This window comes from Siniperca chuatsi, linkage group LG12 (assembly GCF_020085105.1).
Source record: "Siniperca chuatsi isolate FFG_IHB_CAS linkage group LG12, ASM2008510v1, whole genome shotgun sequence".
Lineage (NCBI taxonomy): Eukaryota > Metazoa > Chordata > Actinopteri > Centrarchiformes > Sinipercidae > Siniperca > Siniperca chuatsi.
In genome coordinates, this window is record NC_058053.1 from 2,347,185 (window position 1) to 2,371,800 (window position 24,616).

At 41.0% G+C, this 24,616-nt stretch overlaps 1 protein-coding gene across 5 annotated transcripts; it reads left to right on the forward strand.

The window, feature by feature from the left end:
- Positions 1-15,549: 15,549 nt before the first annotated feature.
- LOC122886085 (ubiquitin carboxyl-terminal hydrolase 37-like) lies at positions 15,550-23,428 on the forward strand. Of its 5 annotated transcripts, none has more exons than XM_044217960.1 (14): positions 15,550-18,294; positions 18,497-18,561; positions 19,099-19,183; positions 19,332-19,366; positions 19,612-19,687; positions 19,788-20,011; positions 20,383-20,514; positions 20,598-20,721; positions 20,818-20,969; positions 21,240-21,339; positions 21,505-21,581; positions 21,787-21,895; positions 22,008-22,068; positions 22,362-23,425. In XM_044217960.1, exons 1-14 carry the CDS (start codon positions 18,265-18,267, stop codon positions 22,601-22,603), a joined length of 1,512 nt encoding a protein of 503 aa, XP_044073895.1. In that variant the 5' UTR covers positions 15,550-18,264; the 3' UTR covers positions 22,604-23,425. The 5 variants fall into 5 exon arrangements, with proteins under 5 accessions (XP_044073895.1, XP_044073898.1, XP_044073896.1 ...); XM_044217963.1 differs by lacking the exon at positions 15,550-18,294 and having other exon boundaries at positions 18,302-18,561; positions 22,362-22,519; positions 22,692-23,425; XM_044217962.1 differs by lacking the exon at positions 15,550-18,294 and having other exon boundaries at positions 18,303-18,561; positions 22,362-22,519; positions 22,683-23,423.
- Positions 23,429-24,616: the final 1,188 nt, after the last annotated feature.

A 24,616-nucleotide genomic window follows, 5' to 3' on the forward strand; every position in this document is an offset into this window, starting at 1 on the left:
GAATCCAAAATTAATCCAGTAATGCATGAATATGAAATGGAACTGACTTGTGAAATACAATATGTACAGCTTAAGTTCACCTGTGCATTTTCTCTTTGCACCAAAACTTCAAATAGATTTTGAATTCTTTCCAGACACTCGGGCCACCAGCGACCCATTTCATAGGCATCTACAGTACAAGCTACGCAATGCAGCATATAACCTGGTTTCTCTGTAACTGCTCCTCTATTCCTCTGCCAGTTCTCTCCATTAAGCGGGTGTCAGCAGTCCTGTCCTTGCATGGCACACTGCTGTCTCCTAAAACTTTTGACGACATGCTGAGACATTTCCTCTACCAACCACACAGGCAGAAACACAAGAGAGGATTTCATTGTGTTCGAATGAGAGCTGGACAATTAATCCTATACAATCACATATTTGAGTTTATTTTCCTTCATTAGTAATCATAGATTGTTGGCAAAGAAGCAGCAATATCAGAACATTTCATTTCATTTAGAAGGGTTAGAAATAGTCCAGATGTTGTCCTGATTGTCCTGTTTATGAGGGCAAATAAACCGCCCGTGCTTTGTGCCAAGATTGATGTGGAAAGTTACTCGCTGACAGAAGATATAGGTTGTTGTCTTCTGGTCAAATTGCATTTGTCACAAAGATGTCATCAGTGAGAGATGAGGTGCAGCAACCTCCGGGGATGATTAGAAAACATCATTACATCCCAGCTGTGGGACACTAACTGTTTATGACTGCTGGTGATTCATTCCGTCACCATAGTGCGTAACCTTTTTCCTGTATTATCTTTGTAGCCACAGAACAAGGTGTCATCTGCATGGAAAAATCTGTTTTGCCAATTCACCGTCCTTCGGTCCTCAACTTCAGCTTTGATCAAGTGGCGGGGCTGCTGATGGGAGCAAAGTGCTGCAACTGGAGCCTCGGCCCATGCAGACGCTGGAATATCTGCCAGACAGGAAAATGATTTGTTATGCAAACCATTATTCATATCTGACAACATGCGGAGTGGCTACTTTGGTATTAATGGCCCCTCACACTGGAAGGGTCTTATTGATGCTGACAGCCACACCTTCTGGATAGCATGCTCATCTCACGGGCCTGTGACGTGACTAATAAATGGAAGAGTGATAGGAATTTAATGTGTGTGGGTGTATGTGTATTTTTCCGTATGCTACGTGTGCTTGCACAAGTGTGAAAAGGTTGAATACCTTGATGTACTTGGATATTTCCTCATAGATATTACCCTGTAATTCTGACCATATTTTCAGTTTAGGGTTCTGTTTTTCATTTTATTAAATCAATTAAAGCAGCATCTGTGCACTTGAGAGCACAACATTGTTAGTGTCAAAGTGGCAGCTTTGTCAGATTAAATTGCTTAGACTTAACTCCTTGTCTGAGGCTACTTTTTTATACTTCTAAATTGAAGAAAATACAGTGTGACAACCTCCCCGCTATTCATAAATCTAGGCTCACACACACACTTAAATTAAATCACTAAACTTGTAATCAGTACTTTTACCCTTTGTCCTCAAAAATGTAACCATACTCGACATGTCTATCCTTAACTGTTGTCCTGACCTAAAGGATAAGCCTGGTGATATTCTATATTTTTCTAATTGTCAAACAAATCCCCAGTTCCCTCAGCCATTCCTTGTGGCTATTGTGTCAGGTGGAATTTGAAAGTTATTCTCAAAAGTTTCTCCTTCATCTACTGTGGCTTGTATTGTACATCACTTTAGACCAAAACTTTGGCCAAAAATATAATTTGAACTTTGAAACTTTATTTGTGAACTGTTTGTGAAGATTTACGTTTTTAGTAGGAATGTAAGTAGTAGTAGTGTGTAGTGTGAAAGACTTGAGAGACAGTTGGTTTTGGTTATTTTATTGGATTTATTGACAAAAACAAAAATATTCAATAACACCTGCCTTATCCTTAGTACTGTTGAACACAACAGCTACTAGTGATGTAGCTGCATTTCTGGGTTAGTTTTGTTGTGTATTTTTCTGATTCCCATGTAACTGGCAAAAGCTACAGCAACTTCAACAGATGTCATGTTGAAATACAGCAGTTTGGAGTGTGGTGACAGCTTTCTCAAAAGAAAAAAGTGTGGGAATACAAGAACACACACTCACACACACACACACACACACTTATATTACAAATTAAATTGCAAATGTAATCCCCCTGTATGAGATACTGTCATCTTTTGGAAACAAATTAAACAGCAAAATATAAAGACTTGGACTCTGGTAGGGGTTTGTTGATGTTGAAATCATGAAGTTAGCATGCTAGTTATGCAAACGAGACTGTATTGTTTGAGCCCAGTGGCTGCATTACTTTGTGATTTTAGTTTCTGAAAGGAGAGATATGGGCTCTCAATCTTTTTCCTCTCTCTCCAGGTGAGTGGTGCAGGGCAGGAACCAGAGAGAAAAATCTTTCTTTTTTTTCTCCCTGCCCAAGCAAGGTCAGTCAAAGCGGTCTGCCAGGTTTAAACAAATTAATCCCTTACCTCTGGGGTTTGGGTACCATCTATCCGAGCTGTAATGTGATAAGGGGACAGGGTGGAGAACAGGGAACCAGCAGGTGCTCAGCGCGGCTAACACACACTCTTTTTATCACCTGACACTGTTCCTTTTCCTATTACACCCACACCTCGGCAGCCTCCAAGGTGACTACGCTGCAGTTACGGGAAATGGGAAAATAGCTTATTCTTCCCGGTTATCAAAATCGCTCCAAAATAAGCAGATCTCCTGTAAATCCCTGTAGCTGATGTGCACTAGCGCTGCATTGGGACTGATACACCTACGGCAGCCTGGATCTCCCTCAAGGCGTGTGGATCTGAGGAGAAAGCATAGCTGCGTCAGAGTGGAAATCCTGCACTTACATGCAGACCCAGAGCAGCTGTGCTTTTGTGGTGAGTATAGATTATGGCAGTTTCATATCTGAAGATGTAGGCATTAATGAGGCGGATGGAGGTGGTTTGTTATATATGGTTGGGTAATGTGGTGATACCGAGCAGACAGTGATCTGGCTCTGCACTGTGACAGAGTGGGGGAAGAGAGCAAAGGAAAATGAAAGCTCAGCAGAAGGAGGGAGTGAATAGGGTGATGTATGGCTGTCTCAATGCCCTTATGACATTTCCATCAACCTATAAAGACTTAATGGAGGATGCATTGTTACACATGAAATAGAAGAAGCGAGGAGAGGCAAAGAAAGCCACTTGGAAATTGGAAGACAGAGGCTGAATGAAAGAAAAAGGGGGTCAGGAAGGTAAGGCATTTAACAGGAGTTTTGTGAAGTGGAATAGCATGTCATCTGTAAAAGGCAACTCTGAGAGGACGATATCACATTTCTTCTGCTCACCTCCCTCCCTTCCTTCCATATCTTCTCCCACCATCCCAGAATTAACTGGTATGTCTGTGCAGAGACAGATCGCTGTCCGCCAAGTGACGACCAAGTCTACTGCATTTCACGCTTCCTGCCATAGCCGCTCATCAGCTGTAGGGAAAACATCAAGCCGAGCACGCTGCAAGGATGTCACCGAGCCACTGATGGATGGCAGACAGCTTGAGGGAGCGTCACTCTTGCTCACTCATGTCTGTTGAGTCTGCTACAATCCCTCAGAGGTTTATCATTTTGCTGTTCTTTTTTTGTAAAGATCACCCTGCAGCATATGGGAATGAGGAGGTGAGCTCGTATTGACAATTTACAGATTGAGGAACTGCGAATTTGTGTTGTTTTGCGTGTGAAAATGATAGCGTGGTGAGATGTGAAATGAAATTCACTTCTCCACACAGCAGATGGAATGATTCATCTTCCTGGGTTTGAAGTGACAAAATCAAACCTAATGAGGAAACTAGATCTGCATGTACAAATTGACAGCGAGAGCAGATGAAGGAAGGGTTTTAGTGTCATCTTGCATTCAGTCACTCTTGTCACATGCTCCTCTGTCTGTCTGTTGTTTTGTGTACTTCACATACATGAATTTTATGACTGTGTTGGTGTGGTACGCCCTTGGGCCGACACACCTCTGCACAGCACACCGTCTTGGTCCCAGGAAGTGACAAGGAGCGCAGTGAGACTGAGGAATGGAGATGTTGTCGGCATTGGAGGAGTGACATATTGAACATAGAGAGGTATGGGATATTCAGGGTCTCGGAGTCATAAAACAACACTATGGAAGCCATCATTGTCCTCTCCACAGTCACTGTAGGCATAAATCTCTAGCCTCTGGGGTTTGGAAGAGATGTCACCTGGAAAAATGCAATGTCAAAACAATGTCATTTCAGCAGTTCCTGCAAAACTTTCCATCTGCATACACTAGGGAGCAGATGTAAAAGGAGCAAACAATGCTGAATGACAAGTTGAACACCAGTTTTTATTTCTTTTTTCTTTTTGCACTTTACTTAGTCCAGGTAATTAATATTCTGCTAAGCAAACAGTTTCTCCTCTCACTGAAACATTAAGATGAACTTAGTTAGGCAGCACCCTTGCCTCCTCAGAATTGCATCTATATACTGCTAACTTACATCTATATACTGCTAATTTATATAAATCGAATTAAATAAGTCACCACTTATTTAATTTGATTTAATTAAATATTCACTTGTACAACTTAAGCATGATTAATCTTTTTACGGTTAGTTTAAGGCATGTTATATTAACAACTGATCAAATGACTATGTGAAATGTTAAAGTTGTTACTCCTCTGTGACAAACCTGCAGTGAATGCATCTCTGCAGTTCCCCTCATCTATATGGAGCATTTTAGCATCTTTCAGCTCATTGTTTTAGTTTTACTTCCCGAAACTGTTTTGATTTTATTTCATGACTCTCATTAACCCTGTTTCCAGCCGTAGCAGACATCTGTTTTCACTCCTTAAAACTCATTGTGTGCTTTATGCCTAACAGCAGACAGACAAAGTTAGCAACTAGCTGGTGAACATAGTGGAGCATTTAGCAGCTAAAGAGCCAGATATTTCCCTCGGGAGTTGGTGGAGACCAAAACAGAGTGAATATTGCACTTACATTCGTCAGGTGGACACCAACAAATGAATCGTCAAATGAACGCTACAGTAATGTTGTTCTGTGGCTGTTGGATGTGTAAAAAGGCAGCTGTTACTATGTGCTAATATGTAATATGTACAGCCTGTTGCATTGCCTGGTCAAACAAATGTATTATTGCTGCTTTATAATATTTACCTATAACATGAACTTTCCCTAGCCCTAATTCCAAAGTGTTTTGGTAGCCTAAACCTAATGACACACTCGATGCTTGACACAGAACAGGAACCCTGGTCCCTGGTGTCCCTGAGCTTTGTATGACCACCATCCACCCCTACAACTTCTGTGTGGTCCAGGACCACACACTTTCTGAACAGGAAAATATATTGCCAGTGAACGTAATTAGTGTTGGGGAAGCTACTTTAAAACTGTAGCTAGGGAAGCTACACGCTACTCTTCATTGGAAGAAGTTACTACAGCATTACTACACTTTTATTGAAAGTAGCAAGCTACACTACAAGCTACTCAGAAAGCTACTGCTGGGACATGTAGTTAAACTTAGCACCAATCCCGAACACTGAACATAATCGGCACAGCAATCACAGTTTTGGTAGTATATAAAAGCAATTTATAGGTGACAGAGTTGCTTTATTACCCTGTAAAAGTGGACGACAAAGGGACAAATCAAACAGGGCTCCACAATATAAAAGGCAACACTCAATTAATTTTTCTGATTCACATGCCTCATTTCTAATTATCACTGCATCAGCAATGATAAAGTATACATGGCAGGCTTATTGTGCAGGTGTCATCTCCGTCCATCTTGTCTTTGTTTAATTACCTTCACCATGCAAATAGCTGTGACTGCTCATGTATTCTTGCACTTCATCACCACTCTTCACTGGTTTTGGCAGGAACTTGACTGGAAGCCGCAGGTAAAGTGCCAAGGGGTGAAGCAGGGCAGATGAGTGTTTCAACACAAATAGCATATGGAAATGCTGAAAACACACAAAGAAGGCATAATTACTCTGGTGTGAACTTCCTGCACATCTGTTGATGCACTAAGTAGAGGTAGAGCGATGAACCACTGATGCTGCCTTCTGATTAGATCCCAGGAAACAAGCTTCTCTGAGATTCTCACTGGCATGTGGTCTCAAGCTTCTTTATTTAGCAGGAAAAAAACGTATTTAGTTGAATCGGCAGGCCTTCACATCTGAAAGAGCGATATTGGACATAGTATCATTCAAACTTGAGAGCGGAGCCTGCGGTATTGATGAAAACAATCAGATAATAGACTCTGTGATTTGTCAATCAACATTTATTCTGAACTGCTATTTTTGTTCATTATTTGTGTCTGTTTTTTTCTCTATAAAGTAGCTGTTAGCAGCGGTTGCCATTGGAAACCGTGTACATTGAGGCCATGTCTGCTGAGAGATAAAGGATGAGTAGAGAGGGTGTGTGTGTGTGTGTGTGTGTGTGTGTGTGTGTTTGTGTGCATGTGATTTGATGCTAGAGGCCTCATGAAAGTCTGGATCTTCTATTTTGTATTTTTATAGATTGAAGGGACAAGGGACAATCAAATATAACCAGCCAAATATAATCTATTGTAGATGGATGGATGGATTATTAGAAAATTAAAAAGAAAAACTCTGGCTCTTCTGTTGCACTCATAGAGAATGGTACAATCCCACAGAAAAGTGTGTAAAATGTTAAAAGAAAAAAAAATGCCAAAGTTGCTGAAACGAAGAAAATGTGACATTTACAAAGCACAATTCTTGCCCTCTGCTTCATTACAGAGTCATATTTTGCATGCATGGCCAGCTGTATGTGATATGAATCCATGATTAAGTGTACGTGTGTCAGCCTTTTCTTGCATTCGGATAAAGCAGCATGGCTTAAAATAAAATCAGCACCCATGCCTTCTGACTGTCTCCTCTAGAGGGGATGAAAAAGCAGAGAAAGACAAAGAGAAGAAAACTGAATTCTAATCAGATGAGATTGGAGAACAGAAGTGGTAATTAGCAACAAAGGCAGCGGACTGAATGCAAGCAGCATCTTAACACACACACACACACACACACAAATATGCACACACACATGAGCCCACTTATTAACACTACATACAATTTGCACATTTCACAGCTGGTCTGCCAAGTATAAGCATTGCAGTTTAATATATGAGGAACACTATTTCACCAGCACCTTTCCAGCAAGTTTATTGATACCGAGGCTCCTCAGTGCAACCTGATTCTGCAGTTTTAAGCTCATGAAATCATGCCAACATTTGCTTGTTGTCATTATCCTTCAGCTCAGTGCCACAGCTACATCTGTCCCTGTGTGAAGTGCGTTGCTCCAAATCCAGCTCCAAAAGAATAAGAGCAATATTTTCACACAGGCCACAATAAACTGCTCAATACAGTGTTTGTGCAAAGTTGTATCCAACATCTCTGTAGCTGAGCAGGGAATATGACATGTTAGCATGTTGTAAGCATTTATCCATAAAAAAGGGAGCAAAATACTGTGTCTGTGGAGCAGTGTTGCTTGAGTCTGTGGAGATAAATATGCTCATTTGCTTTCTTTCTAAGAGTAAGAGATCTATATCAATCTCATGTCTGTGTGTTAAGTACAGAGCTGACGTGGCTAGCCAAGCTTAGCATGAAGACTGGAGGCAGGGGAAACAGCTAGCTCTGTCCAAAGTGAAAAAGAAATATCTACCAACACTCAGGTGCGCTGGAGGTTTCAGGTTTCCACAACACACTTGTGTAAGTTGCATGTTGGACAATGATTGGCAACTAGTTGTGATGTCACGAATCATGCTCATATGCATACATCTGAAACTAAGATTTAAGATGAGCACAGGGAAACGTTCCCCCTTCATCAGATGAATGTGGAACAGCCCTCTAGTGTCAGACTCTGCACATACATCATTCTGCACAGTGACGCTCAAAATCCCAGTGAAGTAATAATAAGGAAAACACATTTTTGAGTGGTGGTGGACAAATTAAACAAATGAGATACAATGTGTTAATTAGTGAGATTTAGAAGTTTTGGTAGTTGCCTCCCATCTTTATGCTAAGGTAGGCTAACCACATCCTGACTGCAGCACTGTAATGCATTATTATTGTACATGGGAATATAAATGTACTAAACTGTGTCCAACTAAACTGTTGTTGTGGTCTCATTTCATGTGACGTCTCTCCACAAGTTCCTCTTGTTAATTACCTCCATGGGTGTGTCAGTGTGCCACTGGGGCATACAAGTCAGGAGGATTAGAATTAAATCAGAACAGGCTAAACTGGCCTTAGCCGGTCGGCCCAGGAAAGAGGGAAGAACTCAGCTGTTTGATTCGGCTGGTTAGTTGCAGCAGGACATCGGAGCATCTGCAGATCAAAGGACACAGACTCAGTCCCAGCCAGGGGGGACAGAGGGACAGCAGTGTCCTGTCGTCTGCTCTCACCAGGTGGGGAGAACAGGGAGCATCTGCTCCGTGTGAGGAGGACGCTAACTTGTCTGGTTCTGGTCATTGATATGGGAAGTCTTTGTATTCAGAGCTGCTGTGATCAAACAGCTCTGTGCTCTCTGGGATGGCTCAGATTGATTATACAGTTATAAGAAATATGTCACTGATCAACCACCTTCATTAAGAAGGAATTACAGTTCTGAGATGTTTATCTAACAATATTTCTTAAAAAATATTTATTAAGGGCTCACATAGCTTTGACAGCTATCAGCATTCCTGATAGCTGAAGTAATGAATAATAATATGCAGTTAATATTTTAAGAGATCCATGTCATCACAAATTAAAAGTATGCTATTAATAAGTGGGTGATTCATTTATAAAGTTTGGTATATAAAGTTGGGTAAATTGGAATTGTATTTTAAATCATTTTGTGGATTAGTATGTAAGTTAACTTATGGGCTGTTTATGATACTGCTTATTTTGTGTTTAATTCATATTAATATATCAAAGGAAAATGTCATTCAAGTTGTTCAAATCCCTGTAGAGCATCACTCTTCTCCTTAATGCTGCACATTCTGTTACAGAGCTGCTTCATACAGACTGAACGTGACACAACACAGTTATGGATATGGGTAAGGGAACAGTTTTGGTTTTCAACTGACTACATTACAAATACGATTATTGATATTGATTAATATTGATTCATCCTCAAAGAATACACGTCTGAGTTTGAATTAATTCATTCATACTTTGATTATTCAAAGCTTCACTTCTCTATATTTTTTATATTATCAATAGATTAAATGACTGTAATGTGAAAAGGGGGTTGCTCGGAGCAATGAACTCACAGAGAATTAGCACCAACCTCTGAGCTCTGTAGAGCGTTTTAGCCTCTCAATTTATTGTTTTGGTTCACTCTCATCGCCTTCACTTCTAGTCGCTCAGGCAGCTGCAGTTAGCTGGTGAACATAGTGGAGCATTTAGCAGCTAAAGAGGAAGATCTTTTTCTCAGAAGTTGGTGGAGACCAAAATAGAGCCAAAATGACAACGAATATTGGACTTCTCCAAGTTTCCACAAGCATAGCTCCAAATGAATGCTAATGTTGCTGTGTGTCTGCTGGATGTGGAAATAGGCAACTGTTCGCTAACACGTTTGCCAGATCGACTTTATTGTCAGTAATGTGTCAGTGTTGTTAAAATGCTTAATCACTGCAGCTTTAAATGTAATAGTAAGTTTAACTCAAATGGGAGAGGTTTTTTTTTTTTTTTTGGGCTATCAAAGAAGCTCTTGTCTAAACTCGAGTTCACTGATTATGAAAGCATTAGTCATCCACTTCACCCACCAGGAAACCAACAAACAAAACTATCACCTTCAGGCTACTCCCAAAGCTTTGTTTAGTCGTGACTTTCATATCAGTTTTACAGCAAAATAAGTCACATAACTTTAAAAATGTGTTATCATCACTCAGAAACTTGTGTTCTCAGTCAAGAGTAGGAGGAAGTCCCATGAGCTATTAGTAGCTTGATAACCATGGCACCATATGCTGAGATTACATCTCCAGTGAGCTCGCTTCACACTCTTCAGGTTTTGGGAGCAGGCTTTTAGCTCTATAAATTGTGTTACGACTCCAATTCTTCCGGCAGTAACAGCGAGGCACTGCTATTAATTTATACAGCTCTGTGGAGGAACATTTTACCTTTTGTCCTCCAAATCTGTTAACAGCTCCACAAGAATATCAATAAGATCCACAATCTGTAGCTATTAAAAGCTGACACTGCTGTTCATAGTGTTGTTTCAAGTACCAGTCATACCTTCACAGGAAACATTCACATTTTTCACAATTTTAATTATTTTCTACTTGTTGTTATTAACTTAAAACAAGCTAATCTGATCATCTTCCAGCCATTTCTCCGAACTCAGCACCAAGAAACCGCTTATACTCCTCGTACTCTGCCATGTCGTTCAGCATTGTTCACAGGTGTCATAACTCGCTGTGTGGTTTCCGTGGGAACCAGTCATTCTTTTTATAATTTTGGTGACTTGGCAGCAGTGATTTAGCAAAAACTTCTGTCTCCTCGGTTCGTGGAAAAATAATTCCTTGCTGTCCAAAAATTGTGAAACACGGCGTGCGTGTGCATGTGACTGTGCCAGCGACAGAGATTGATGGTGAGCTGTTATGATAAATGTTTTTGAAGCCTTAGCTTATTTCGCCTTGCATCCAATTCATGATCCATTAGCACCACATCAAGTCAAATTCATACAATGCGCTGGATTAATGAGAATCGAGCCATCGCTCAGGCATGCAGTATTGAACGATGCAGGATATTGACTGATGCTGCTTTACCATGTTGCCCGAATGAAGCGCGTGTTGGGAAGTCAGCACATTTTTACAGCAGTATGTATCTTGTGAAGTGACAGGCTCAAACAGCACTTGATGAGCACTTACTGTTGAGTCTACATGGAGTCAATAGAGCAGTGGGTGAATCTCAGAGGTGTTGTTTTCTCTCAGATTAAAACATTTGCTCTGTGGTGACAGATAGACTTATTTCAAGCCCTCCTCAAACACAGCACTGACAGGCCTGCTGTCCGCTGGGTTTGTTCAGTCTCTGCATGGACATCTGCAGCGACTGAAGACTGCACAAATCTTAAGGGGGCTCTCTCTGGGCCATTCAAACAACAACAATGGCAGGGGTATAAATCTCTCTATATAGACCTCCACTTTGATAGCTAGACCTGACAAGGCTTATTTAGCTAACTGTTGCTTCAGGGACTTTGCTGACATTGACCTCCTTAGTCAAACACAGGCGGTGTTTTCACGGCACCAATTGGTGTGACTGGCGGACTTTGGAGCATCTATTTTCTCCATCAAGATGGCCTCCTCCCAAAAAGGAGTTGGAAGTAAGACTAAACAATGCTCGCCTGCCAGATGGTGGACCTTTCTTATTTTTCAACAGGACGCTGTTTGCTCTCTACATGAATCTGTTAGTTTCTTTGGTTCATTGGTAATGTATATCTTGCATCAGGGTGTATATCAACGTGCACAGGACAAGCCTTTTTGTGTTCCTGCCATGAAAGAACGTGGAGCAACGGTCACCAAGTGTGTAGTAATGGCTGTGGAAGAAGAGAGGGAGAAAACAAATAAAACTGGCCCATGCTTCTTTTAGCACACGTTACATTTCGTTTTGTATTCATTATGCTTTCGCCTTTTGCTGCCAGTTGTCGGTTTACATTTCACTATACAGTGTGTTAAAACAGAGGTTCCCAAACATTCTTAAACCACAGCACCCCTTCATTGTTTTTTTAACGGTATATTAAATTAAATGTTTATTTTGTTCTGTTCAAAAATAATATTAGCTTCCATTTTTGGTTTTCCGGGACAAACGCACAAAGAAACACGCACACATGACATGCACTGATTCTTTTTTCACTTAGCTCTTTTAGTCACTAAGTATTCAACATCTTAGCTGGCAAAAAGGGGTGATTTGCCTCCAAATGTCTGTTGAGCTTACATGGCACCATTTGCTGCATTTCACAGCTTATCCCTGCAAATACCTTGTGAATGCAACAGCTAGCTTCCCCCATCACAAAAAGCCCTAAGCCTCATAGCTTTCATTTTACAATCTGATTTTATTTCTTTTGGTGAGCTCAGGTTCAGAAAGTGTGACAGAAACCATCTTACGCTACTATGACAACCAGCAACCATGAGCTGTGATGTCACCTCCGGTTGGTTATTTTACGTTTTTTTTTTCAGATGATGAAAATGAAAATCTAATGCTTATTTTGTATGTGGTGAAATGTGATCAAAAATGTATAAGAACAGCAACTGAACAAATCTTGTGGAAACCTTGGCCCATCCTTAAATTTACCCTGTGGATTTATTGTTTTGTAAACCAACAAAGCAAAACAAACCTTTTTACATTCATTGTTTCTCACCAAATGCATTGTGTTTATCCTTGAGGTCTAGTAAACATCAAAAGTAAAAAAAAATATTTGCAGAACCAATTTCTGGAAGAATTTGAAATCTACATTGTCATCTTCTTCCTTGACTTTGTTCGCGCCAAAGTGCTACTACTGTCCAAAACCTCGACAGCGTATCTTCTCTTTCTCTTTCTTTCATCTGTTTATGCTATTTATTCAGCTATTGTATATTTCAATTTTATTGTCCTTTTCAAAATGTTATGTTATTCATTTACTTCGAGACCCTTTTTTTTAATTCTCCAGGATAAATCATATAATTTCCCCCCATACAAAGCTTGAATTGATGAGATATATAGTGATTCCTATGTTGATTGTTTGACTAAAGTTAAGTCTTTCTTACACACGGGAACCTTCATTAATTAACTGGTGCGCTCTTTTCATGGGCCTGAAGAACTGAACATATAGCATTGTTCACAGGAAGATCCTTAATCATATCTGTCATAAAATATTCTGAGCTTTCTACCGTATCCCACGTCCTTCTTCAGAGAGTTTAACCTCCTCAGTATGGAACTTTGATCACATGATAACAAGTGATCATATATGGGTGAAGAAGAGACCCCTGTCTTTGTTCAAGGGTGGTCTTTGTCCTTGGATGTGGTTGGCTCCCTTGACACCTGAGCAAGTTCCATTTGTTGAGGAAGGCAGTGAGATGCGGCCAAAATCTCTGGAAAAAGTTAGTAAGTAGCCCTAGACCGTCTTTGTCATTTTCATGACTGTTGTCTCTTGTTTGTGCCAATTTGTGCCTTTGTCTAGTCACAAAGTGGACTTCTTTTAGCCAAGTTTTCTCCATAAACCAGACCTCCCTCGTGTGCAACCTCCTGGATAAAATAAAAGGTTGTCTGAAGGCTCTTAACAAAAATATTCAGATGGTACTCATATTTTAAAAAATGTATTCAATTATCAGCCAGGACTTTATTTCCTATGCTTCAACCTTGGATGAAATGATCTCACTGATATAATAATATATAAAGAACAAAAAAGTGGAAGATGCACTTTCTTCCCTCCTGCCTACTGAGAAGCAGCAAAGCACTTCTCCTTGTTTCTCTCTGACTCTCATCCAGAAGCAACTCCTTCAGCCTATACACCATTGTTCTTTCCCTACCCATACGCCTAATTAGATGCCTTTGATACAGTATGAACAGAGAGAGGGACTCAGTTGGTTGGGATCCTCTAATGCACCCTCCAGTGGCTCTCACATTGATCCCTTTTTCTGTGAAGCTGCCATGAAGACTGCACATTGGCTCAGCGTGGGCTATCATAAAAGACAACGGAGCACAAGTTGAAAACAAACTCAAAAAGAAATGGGTTGTTTTATATTATCATAGGCCGCCAAGGCTGCCCAACACCTGACGGCTACACGGCTGGCATGCTAATGTAATGCTAATTGTAACCCAAACAGAACAGTGACATTTGTTGAGCAGTTAAACGGGAGCCGTCCTGGGGGGCGTTTATATTACACACAAGATTTATATGCTTACGATATATTTAACCCGCTACAGTGACATCTACAATTGTCCGAGACAGGGCTTGGGAGGTACATGAATTACAAGATTTAATTCCCCAAGTCATTTGCAGCCTGTGAGGTAGTGAGGCTGACAGCGTTGTATTTGTTTTTCATCAGTGAGTGTTTGGCTTGGCAGCATGTTTCTGCGTGCAGACCAGGGTAGGAGAGGCAGGCAGGGGGAGATTGTGGATTTCGTTGTATAAGCCAACAGGCTCCTGGACCTCAGGAGACAGTGATTGGGCTGTGGCCATTGTAGCCTATCTGGGGGAAAAGGTGCCAAGTGCTTGTCCATTATAACAGGTTCTGTACTCTCTCAAGACATCACCTCCTCCACCCCTTGAGTGTAGTGGGGATACAGCACGGGCAGAGAGTGTTGTTGACATTTTCTGAAATTGCCTGGAAGCATTTTTGCTCAGCAAGAGCTGGAAAAGGAGGACTTCACTTGTTGGATAGCCTGAGATGAGCTTAAGATACAGAAAACACTTGACCCCCCAAGTAATTCCAGCATTTTGGAAAATTTATATATTCATTTTTTGGAGAAAGAGATGAGAAGATTGACACGAATCTCATGCCCGTGCATGAAGTACAGCACTGGAACCAGGATGCAGTTAGCCTAGCTTAGCATAAAAAGTGGAGACAGGAGTAAATCGTTAGCCTAGCTCTGTCCAAAGTTCAAAAATACACCTACCACCAACAAATTCATTAATTATGACCTTGTATCCCATTTATTTTAAATATTTTAAATCAGAATGTATTTCTGGGGGAGAGTAGTTAGTGCTGGAACTATAAAGGAGAATAAGCGTATTCCCTAAATCAGGCCTGTTCAACTGGCGGCCCGCAGGCAACATCTGGCCCAGCAGCAACCTCCGAGTGGCCCAGCATACATAAATCTGATATATGACAAAATAAGTGAACTACATATTTAGTGTATGGAAGCAGCTAGCGAGGGAGCCATCTCGCTTCCTTCTCATCTCTGTTGAGAGTTGCACATTCGCAGCACCGATCGGGCAGGATGTTTACGGATGTAGCGACACCGCCAATCATATCTTTCACAAATCAACGTTTTCTCATGTGAGCTCCGACCAGCTTAGCAGCTTTTCAGAACATCTGGCTATCGACAGTCACAAGTAGGAAGTGCTCTACTGCTAATGTGTCTCCGTCAACCCCGAAAGGTAAATTTGACAATAAAAACTGTCAGTTTAATGCTGCCTGGACTGGTAAGTATTTGTTTATTTTTTATTACATTCATTTGCATTTGTTTAAAATTTGTCATTACCAAAAACAAAAAAAAAAAAGGTTTTAAATATGCTGCTGAAAATGTCCGGCCCATCTACATTTCCTGGTTTTAAAATCTGGCCCAAGAGACACAATGTAAACAAACTTGTGCTAATAATTTACAAGCTATGGACAGACAGCATTTTGTTAGCAGTGATGTTGAAGGATAAGAAGCACACCATTTTGAATCTCAAGTGACCAATGATGAATGAGCTATCTAGCTAACTGACATTAGCAGTGCACATTTTTTCCCTGGTGCATGCTCGTTCAGCAAGCCGTGGTGCAGACCGGTGTCCATGTTTGTAGATAAAAGGCATTAGCTAAAAAGCTACTGTTGGTTGCAACAACACTGTTGGTGGTCATAAGATGTCATTCTGACTGGTTAATGTGCATATGGGTCACCGTCCTGACACAGGACAGAGCAGATCTGCATGTTGAAGCAGAAAAACCTATGCAACACAGTTTAATTTGAACTTTATATTTATATTTTACAGAAATGCATGTAAATACCATTGGCAAAATGAAAATCATGTCACCCGCCACTGAGTCTTTCAGATGACATCATACACATTCCAAGGTATTAGATATCAAATGCACACAGATGGGTGAATGTAATCATCCTCTTAATTAGTACCAACAAATAAGCAGCAGTAAGCACTAATGGGAACTTGTTCCACATGAAAGAGTTGTGTTTATGTTAATGCATTTGCCCCCCAACACACACACACACAGACACACACACAGTCAATGTCCAAACCAAGTCTATAAGAGGGGAGCAAATAAGCTCCCTGTTTTCACCGTGGTACAGTCCTGCATTGACCTGAAATCTCTACAACAGGCACCCCGATCAAGTTAATGTGTTTCCCAGTGTTGGGCAGTAGCGGCACTACATGTAGCGCGTTACAAGTTTAATTACATTTTTTGCCATGTTGCTGTAGCTGAGCTTGCTACATTTCTCTGGGAGGCAGCTTCAGCGTAGTGAAGCTTCATTTAATGTAACTTAGCTCACTTTCTAAGCAGCTTGCCCAACACTGGTGTTTTCTACTCATCAAGCTGAAGGAGAGAAGGAAAAAGGTGTTTGGGAGATGTATATTAAATAGAAAAAAAAACACTGGAGAAGGTAGAACAAGTGTTCAGATGCTCTAGAAGTAAAGTGCTCTGAAATCCATTGCAATCACTCTCCTGACTCTGGGGAGGGTGGGTGGTGGGGGGGTGGTACGACATCAAGACAGCACTGTGTGGTCTCTGTAGAGGGAGAAGAAATCCAAATGGCAGCTGACACATTTAAAGTAATCCAAGAAAACGACATAGATACATGCCATGCTAGTAATGCACATTTACTGTATACCTACACTGAAAATGAACTATGCTGCATTGATCAACAATACAAATGCTGCTGACTGAAGGTGGTTAAGATCTGATCTGAGTGTAACTTGAGTGTGTAGAGCTGCAGCAAACATCCACTCTGCCACCTGAGAGTCGAAACAAAATCCAAAAAATATTGTTGAGTTTTTTGGTATACCTTCAAAATTTCATATTCATTTGATGCTCAAATTTCCTAGAAACAACAAAGATGAACCATCCACTGCAGGTAAAGACTATACTTATTTTTTTTTTTATTTGGCTGTTCCACAGTCCAGACTCAAAACTTAAGGTGACTGTGCTTTCTCTATTAGGGACCTGTACTTTGGAAACGTGCCTGAGGAAATTAGGCAAATCAGTTACATATTTTAAATCCCTTCTAAAAACACACTTCTGTGAACTTGTATGTATAGTTTTTGATCTGTTCTTAATATTATCTCTGTTGGTGTATTTTTAGCTGTATCTGTTTACCTCATATATTACCTTTATTTTTATTCCCTATTGCTGTTTTGGGTTTTACTGTATGTAAAGCACTTTGTAAACATTGCTTTTAGGAAAGTGCTATACAACTAAAGTTATTATTATTATTATTAAATGTTCCAATTTTTTTTCAGCTACAGTAAATGAAAATATATCCACACTGACTCTCAGAGATGCGCATGTGAAATCACTACGCAACCCCTCAGGTTTTATTAATGCTCAGTGTCGTTTTTTTTCCTCTGGCACACTTGTGAAGTGTCATGTTCAAATCACACAGATCTCCTGCTGTCTGTACGCTGTGGAGATGTTTCACTGTGGGCTTATGGAGCTGGAGCTGAAAAATAAATCAATCAACAAAAACGGAGCTTTCTTCTTGTGTACTCCTTATTATAGTAGCTATACTCATCAAGTCCATTTCTGATGTTCTTTAGCCTGGTAAAGACAGTCTGTGTCCTAGCTGTCCTCTCTGCTGCTGACAGGACAGCTGCTGCTGAGAACAGAGGGAGGAGGCACCATGGATTAAACACATTGGACGTGGCGTTGATGTATTGCTTCTGGTGAGGATGTGAGTGGTTTTCTGCCTGTATTGAAAATGTAATAAATGTAACTGTAGGTAAAGGACCTCAGGACGTGTTTGACCCCGGTAAATAATAGCTAGATAGTTGAGAAATAATTAGCTTCATTTAGCCCCATCAGAAAGTTCACATACACAGTGAAGATCTTAGTTCTGAATGTTCTCAATCATCAAGTACAGAGTATAAATTTTTGGAATAATAATTCCATACATTTCTACATTTACTGAGTTTATTCAGATATGGATTTTTTTTTTTTTAGAAGTGCCGATGCACCAGGTTTCAACTGGGGTTTCCTAAGATAAATCAGCTTTTATATTTCACTTTGTTCTGCTTTGGATTTTGTGTATTTGTAGTTTGGGCCTTCCGAGACCACCGATCTATTGTTTAAATCAGTTTTATATCATATATACATATATGCCAAGTTTACATTCAAAGTTGGTCTCATTAGTTTTTCTTTGAAGTTGGTTATTGACACACAATGATGTTCTGACATCATATTCACATTCTAGAACTCTTATTGTCTAATGTCACGGAATTTGCTCTTGACCAGATTCAGTTTATCAGACCTGCAGGACAGAAGCAGTTTAGTCAAATCTGACTTTGATAAAAGTTACAAAGATGTTTCTTCTGTGTTGCTGTTGTGGAAAGGTTTGTTTTCTAGAAGATGTACTACGTATTTTCTGTCATTTCTCTGCTGTCAGTGTCACCCTGTGGACTGTAACAGATGGCACTATTTCGACTTCACAGTGTTCAGTAGATACTTTCTGTGAAGTCAGGTTTGTATCAGCTGTGAACATATATTATGTTTCTATCAATTTTCATCATGTTTATTTTTCTTTACACTGTACAGAAATCAACAAGTGTTACAGATGTGGTGGCAGACCAGAGCAGACAGACACGCACTTCTCAGAGGAGGTAACCTAAGGAAATTGTTGTCCTGACTATTTCTTCATCTCCATGGTCAGGCTGATTGGTTTCCGTTTTCAGTTTGGTGGATACTTGTGCTGAGAGAAAGCTGTGTGTGTGTATAGTGGCAGGAGACACAAACCTTTATCCTGGTCCTGTTAGTACCAGAGCTGTAGACCCGAGGCAAGACAGCTGACCTGGACCTGTGTCCTGTCAGACATGACTTGTGACTTAGTTGTGGCCAAACACAGCTTTGAATGAAACAAATGACCACATGTTCCATTTTAACGTTCAGCATTCAGACACCTGAAAGACCTGCATCATGAAATGTGTTTATGAAGACTTGAGACTTGACTTGAGACTCTGAGAGACTTGAGATTTGAGTTGAACTCTTCCTGGAAGACTTAAAACCTGTGCTAGTTAATGAAACGCTGAATTCACCCTGAACTAAAGAGTGACTGATCCCTTGAAATGATCCCTCTAAATGATTTCTTCTGAGCATGAGTACACAACAGAAAAACCAACAGTGCTTCTGTTTATCGACAGTGTTGCCGTCCCAGACGCTTCTGCTGCCACCGGCAACAAGGATGAAAGGAGCCAGTGGAGGTTTCCACTCTTCGGTCGCCCCTTTGTATGTTTGCCAGAAAGTGTCACCGCTTCCTATTAACTCATTTTAGTAGTTTGTAGGAATTATATTATAATTATAAGTTGTGAATGTCATCAAATATATTTGACATAGTTTCTATTCTAATTATTATTATTTTGTTTCTACCCTACAGATAAAAGAAATTCATCCTGAAAAGGAAAAGCAAAAGTATGGACACTCCTCTTGAATATATTTCTTTATTCCTACAGTCCTTTTGTTAGCTAGCACATTCAGTTTGATTTGACCCAAAGTGCAAAGAGAATTTCATGAGTTTTGTGAAACTTTGCTCCTGCTAATGTTAATTCAACACTGCATTTTCTCTTTACTAGACTGATTAAAATCTTCAAGTGTTTTCTCCAGCCAAACATTAAGTCCACAGTTGGATAACAAACAGTGTTTCTCTTTGTCGCCAGTGTCGCCACCTCAGACGACAAAACCACCGGGTCAAAGCAAAAGGCTAAGAAGCCTCGGTGGTGGCATCGGTGCAAGGTACGTATGTTTGACACAAAGTGCAGCACTCAACATGAAGCAGATATTTATCAGTGATGACTGTGTCTGTGCATGATTTCACATTTCTTTACTCCAACAGAAGAGACGTCAGGTCGCACCAGCTGTTGAAGAACAGAGCCTGAAGGAACGGTGCCACTCCACCCCTCACCAGGACGAGGTGGTGGAGTTTAAAGGCCTCACTAAGGAGGAGGAAAGACTGTTGGAGGAAGACAAGAAGGTTCCTCCAACTGTGCCCAAAAAGGAGGAAGAAGATGCTGTCTCCACCACTAACATCGTCAGACATCAGCAGGGCAAGTGTCATGGGTGAGTATATGTGCATATATGTACATCCCCCCAACCCCTCCCTCTCTCTCTCTCTCTCTCTCTCTCTCTCTCTCTCTCTCTCTCAAAACCTAACACAGCAGCCCACCACTGAGTCTGGTTCTGTCCAAGGTTTCTGCCTCTTAAAGGAAGTTTTTCCTTGCCACTGTTGCCAAGTGCTTGCTCATTTGTTGGGTCTCTGTAAATAATATTGTAAAGAGTACGGTCTAGACCTGCTCTATAGGAAAAGTGCAATGAGATAACTTCTGTTATGAACTGGTGCTATATAAATAAAATTGAACTGAATTGAAGTTTGTGAAAATGCCGTTGAAGAATTGATGACGTTGACATGTGTTTGACTGTTTGTGTGTCAGGCTCCCCAACCCAGCACAGATCTGCTACATGAACTCCTGTCTGCAGAGCCTCCTGACACTGGAGGACTTTGTTAGAGCCATCAGCGGTCAGGAGCAGGTTTGGAGTTTGATCCCTGAGGCTACACTGATGAGGTACAGCACCTCTCAGAACACAATCCTGAACACAAACATTTCAAAGGCAGAGACCATGCTTTTGACTGTTTCCCCCTCTCCAGATCATTTATGGACATCAAAGGGTCTCACCTCTCCAGCGATGCCCGTCATAAAATCAACCTCCTCGATGCATTCAAGAAGGCGGTCTCTGTGTGGGCTCCAGAGTTTCAGGATCTCCACCAGAAAGTGAGTAAGCTGGTTTTTATGGTTTGTTGTTTCACCACTTCCTTCCACTTTCTCCTCTGTGTATGAACGTCTCTGTACGATTGTGTGTGTGTGCAGGATGCTCATGAGTTCCTCACCTCTGTGCTGGAGCAGATGAGGTGTTTGGGCCCGAGGCTGCAGGGGATGGCAGCCAGCATGGGCAGAGTCTACAGCTGTCCGGTGGAGGATCACCTGGTGTTTAAGATGCAGAACACCAGGACATGCAAGAGGTACAACTATACCGTTACACACATCACATGCACACATTCATCTGCCAGCATGCCCAAGTGGGGTAAATATTTCCATCAGCGACCACTGCTTGACATTAAATTTCTTAGATATCTGGTTTAACCAGAGACCCAAGAAACAAACAGTTTTTTGTTAATTGTAATTCTGGTGAACTGATCTTTGAATACTAAATTAATGCTGAACCCTCCACAATAGGCCTTGGCATGACCTGTGTAGCTGTATTATAACTGTACTGTCCTTTTAACGTGCAGGTGCAGTGCAGGATCCACCAGAGAGGAGGAGTTTACAAACCTGTCCCTGGACCTGGTGCCTGGTGGAACAGTGGAACAGATGCTCCAGGATTACCTGATGGTAACAAATACCTGTCCTCATTCATTCACCAACTGATATAATGTGATGATGTAGAAAACACTGACACATTTCCTTGTGTTAGTATGTGTATGGATACGTAGCTGTTTTCTTGTGGTGCCTGTAAATCCAGTATAGAAGTGAAAGCTTGTTGGTTCTGTTCTGCAGGAGACACAGTTGGAGTACAAGTGTGTGTGCGGTGCCACCACGTCAGGCCAGCGCTCGTCCTTTGTGACCCTGCCAAGGCAAGAGACATATTTCCATGACACCTGACCAAACTCCTGACCACAGTGCTTAGTTAACCCAGTGGTATCAAACTGGGCCCCACTGACCCTTAGGAGTAATTGTGAAGTATTTAACATACAAAATACGAAAAGGGAGATTCAGTAACGTCATATTTGATCTTTTTGTCTATCACCTGGTGCTGATGTCTTTTCTTTCTATCTACAGAGTGCTTGTCTTGCACCTGAAGCGCTTCAGATTTTCTCCATCTTTCCAGCTGGAAAAGGTCTGTGACCCTGTCGTCCTCTTCAGAGAGCTGGTGGTGTCCTCCAACCAGGTCAAGAAAACGAAATGACCTGATAGCAATCAAAATCATCAGACTGCGGCTGACAGAAGTCAATGTGTGGACTGTGTGTGGCCTAACTGTGATTACCTGTGTTTCTTCTCAGGGTGGTGGCTGCTACAGTCTGGTCAGCACCATCAGTCACATCGGCCTCACAGCAAGAAGTGGTAAGAATATACATTATTTTACTTACACTCACATTGAATGTAATCCAGAATCATTGTTTGCTTTGTTTGACAACAACTTTCTTACATTCTGCTTCTGTTCACTCAAGAATAATACAAATCATAAAACATCATGTCTTATGTAGCCTTTTTTTCCAATGAGAAAGTCTTACACAAATATACATCTTTCCTGACTTTGATATACTGTTGTCTGGTGTCACTTGCAGTCACTTAACCTACATAAAGTCCACTGACTCTGGAGACATCCCATGTAACAATGCTTCCTCTCCTGTTAGGACATTACATCAGTGACGGGACGGATCTGGATGTGGGAATGGAGGACCCGACTGACCGCTGGTTCACCTACAATGATGCAGAGGTCACTGAAACGAGCGGCGACTCTGTGTGTGATCAGCGGCAAAAAAACGCCTACATCCTGTTTTACAAAAGACACGTAAGAGTACAACACTGTCACATCTGCACTGAAGTGACACACATCAACGAAATGATGTGGCAGAGACAGAGACACAAACACTGATGGTCTTTAAATTTCCTCAAATAGCAATTCAGACTGTTTACAGTTGAGAGCTGTGACACTGTTTTTATTGTATTGTAAGTGTTTTCAGGACGGTGGGACGCTCCTTTAGGACTTTGGAATGAAACCCATCGGCGGGAGCAGGGACCTGAACTCCCTAACATGATGGAGTCCAGAGGTCCAACCAGGGGGCGTGAAAAGGTAAGTGTCGTCTCCCTCTGTGTAGTCTCAGTGTAAGGTGAGGCTGAACATGGAGGTTTGAGATGGCCAGCACATCCAGAGGAGGATGGATGAAGACCACATTCAGTGGATGATGGACGGTGAGCATGTCCCGTGGCCAGGAGCAGCAGCAGGTCCCCCAGCCCTCAGGAGGATGGACCCCCCAGAGAGCCTGGTTCCTCTCAGAGGGAACTTTTCCTTGCCACAGTCGACAAAAAGTCTAAGCTCACATGTGTGCACTGACAGGACAATAGAAATTCTACCTGGAACTGAAATCCAGCTAGAATTTCTATTGTCATGCTGAACAGATGGTCTGGTCTGTTCTGGACCGGCATACAGCTCGCTGACTGGGGAAGACGATGAAGTGAAAGTAAATGAATACTTTACTTTAAGTTTACTTTAGTTTCTATTTAACTAAAAGTAAAGAATTTATTTAAAATGCAAGATTGTTTGTGTTTTGTTCAGTATGGGTATAGTTGTATCAATAGGAATTGTTATAGTACCTGCACACTGCAGTGTAATGGGTGTACGAGGTAAGTTTGCACTGGTAAATGATATATTTATTGGTTAAAAATGAAATGGATAAAATTAAAAGGCGAACAAATAAAAAAAATAGAATAATGCTTGTGACCTTTTTTGTCAGCTTTACTGGTGAAATTATACCAAACAATTTGTCTGACTACAACAATGGTTTTTCACATTTGTGTTTCCTTTCAACTGTGAGATATTAAAAATGTATTCAGTTTAGTTAAAGCTACTTTTGATGTTGACTGAACTCAAGTAACAAATAAAATATTTTAAACTGACAGAACTCATGTTTGAGGATCTCCATCACAATTAGAGTTACTTCTCTGAATGTCTGCCAACACACAGATTATGATTTTAACTGTTTGAACATGAGTGTTTGCAGCCAAAAATACAATTTACAGGAGAGAATTTTCTTATTTTGGAGACAAACTGGTAAGATTTCTGTATGGCTTTGAATCATATTGGGTAAAGGTCCACTAATAAACACCTACAGGACCCTCATTTTTCTCCAGTTGTGACATCACATTGAGGGGCAGTTCAGAATGGCTTGTTCTTGGTGAAATTCCATCACATTAAAAAGTGGTCTGAATCGTGCTCAATTCTCAGCCCTGGAACTCAAACTATTTTCTGATGCCCCCACAAATCTATATTTAAATAATTCAATTAATACCATAAACCTGCAACGACTAGTCGACTAATGGCTTGACCTAGCGACTACTAGTCGACCAGGAAAATCCTTAGTCGGGGGCAGCCCTAGTAATATCAGACACACATTATAATTTAAAGCATATATGTTAAAACATGTCTGAAGGGGATTTTTAAATAACATATACTCATAAATCTATTCCAAGTCTAGACAATTCTTGATGTTGACAGTTCATTCTTGAACAAAACAAAACAATCTCCTCACACACAGACTAACCCTAACCTTAACCTAAACCTAAACCTAAACCTGACCCTAACCTCAAACCTCAAACCAAGTCTTCACCCAGAAATAAAATGATTTATGTTAAGGGGACTTGTGTTTTGTCCCCAAAAGGAAGGCGAGCCTCCAAATGTGACTATGTAAACAGATTTATGTCCCAACAAGATGAGTATTTCATGTCCAGACCACCATTGCCCTCCCCTCCCCTCTCATTCCTCCCATTTCCTCCCTTCAGATCCTGTGGCTCCATCACTGAATATATCAGAAACAGCATTATTACCTGGGTTAAGCCACGGGGTGCAGCTTAAGCGATAAACATGCAAATGAACTGACGTTTATTCTAT

Bases quoted from the DNA above. Each gene is read 5' to 3' on its own strand.
- LOC122886085 (XM_044217959.1), top strand. From the start codon at position 18,449: ATGTTTCTATCAATTTTCATCATGTTTATTTTTCTTTACACTGTACAG. The intron at 19,688-19,787 runs GTACGTATGTTT...TTACTCCAACAG, and splicing joins GGTGGTGGCATCGGTGCAAG to AAGAGACGTCAGGTCGCACC. The intron at 20,012-20,382 runs GTGAGTATATGT...TTTGTGTGTCAG, and splicing joins CAGCAGGGCAAGTGTCATGG to GCTCCCCAACCCAGCACAGA.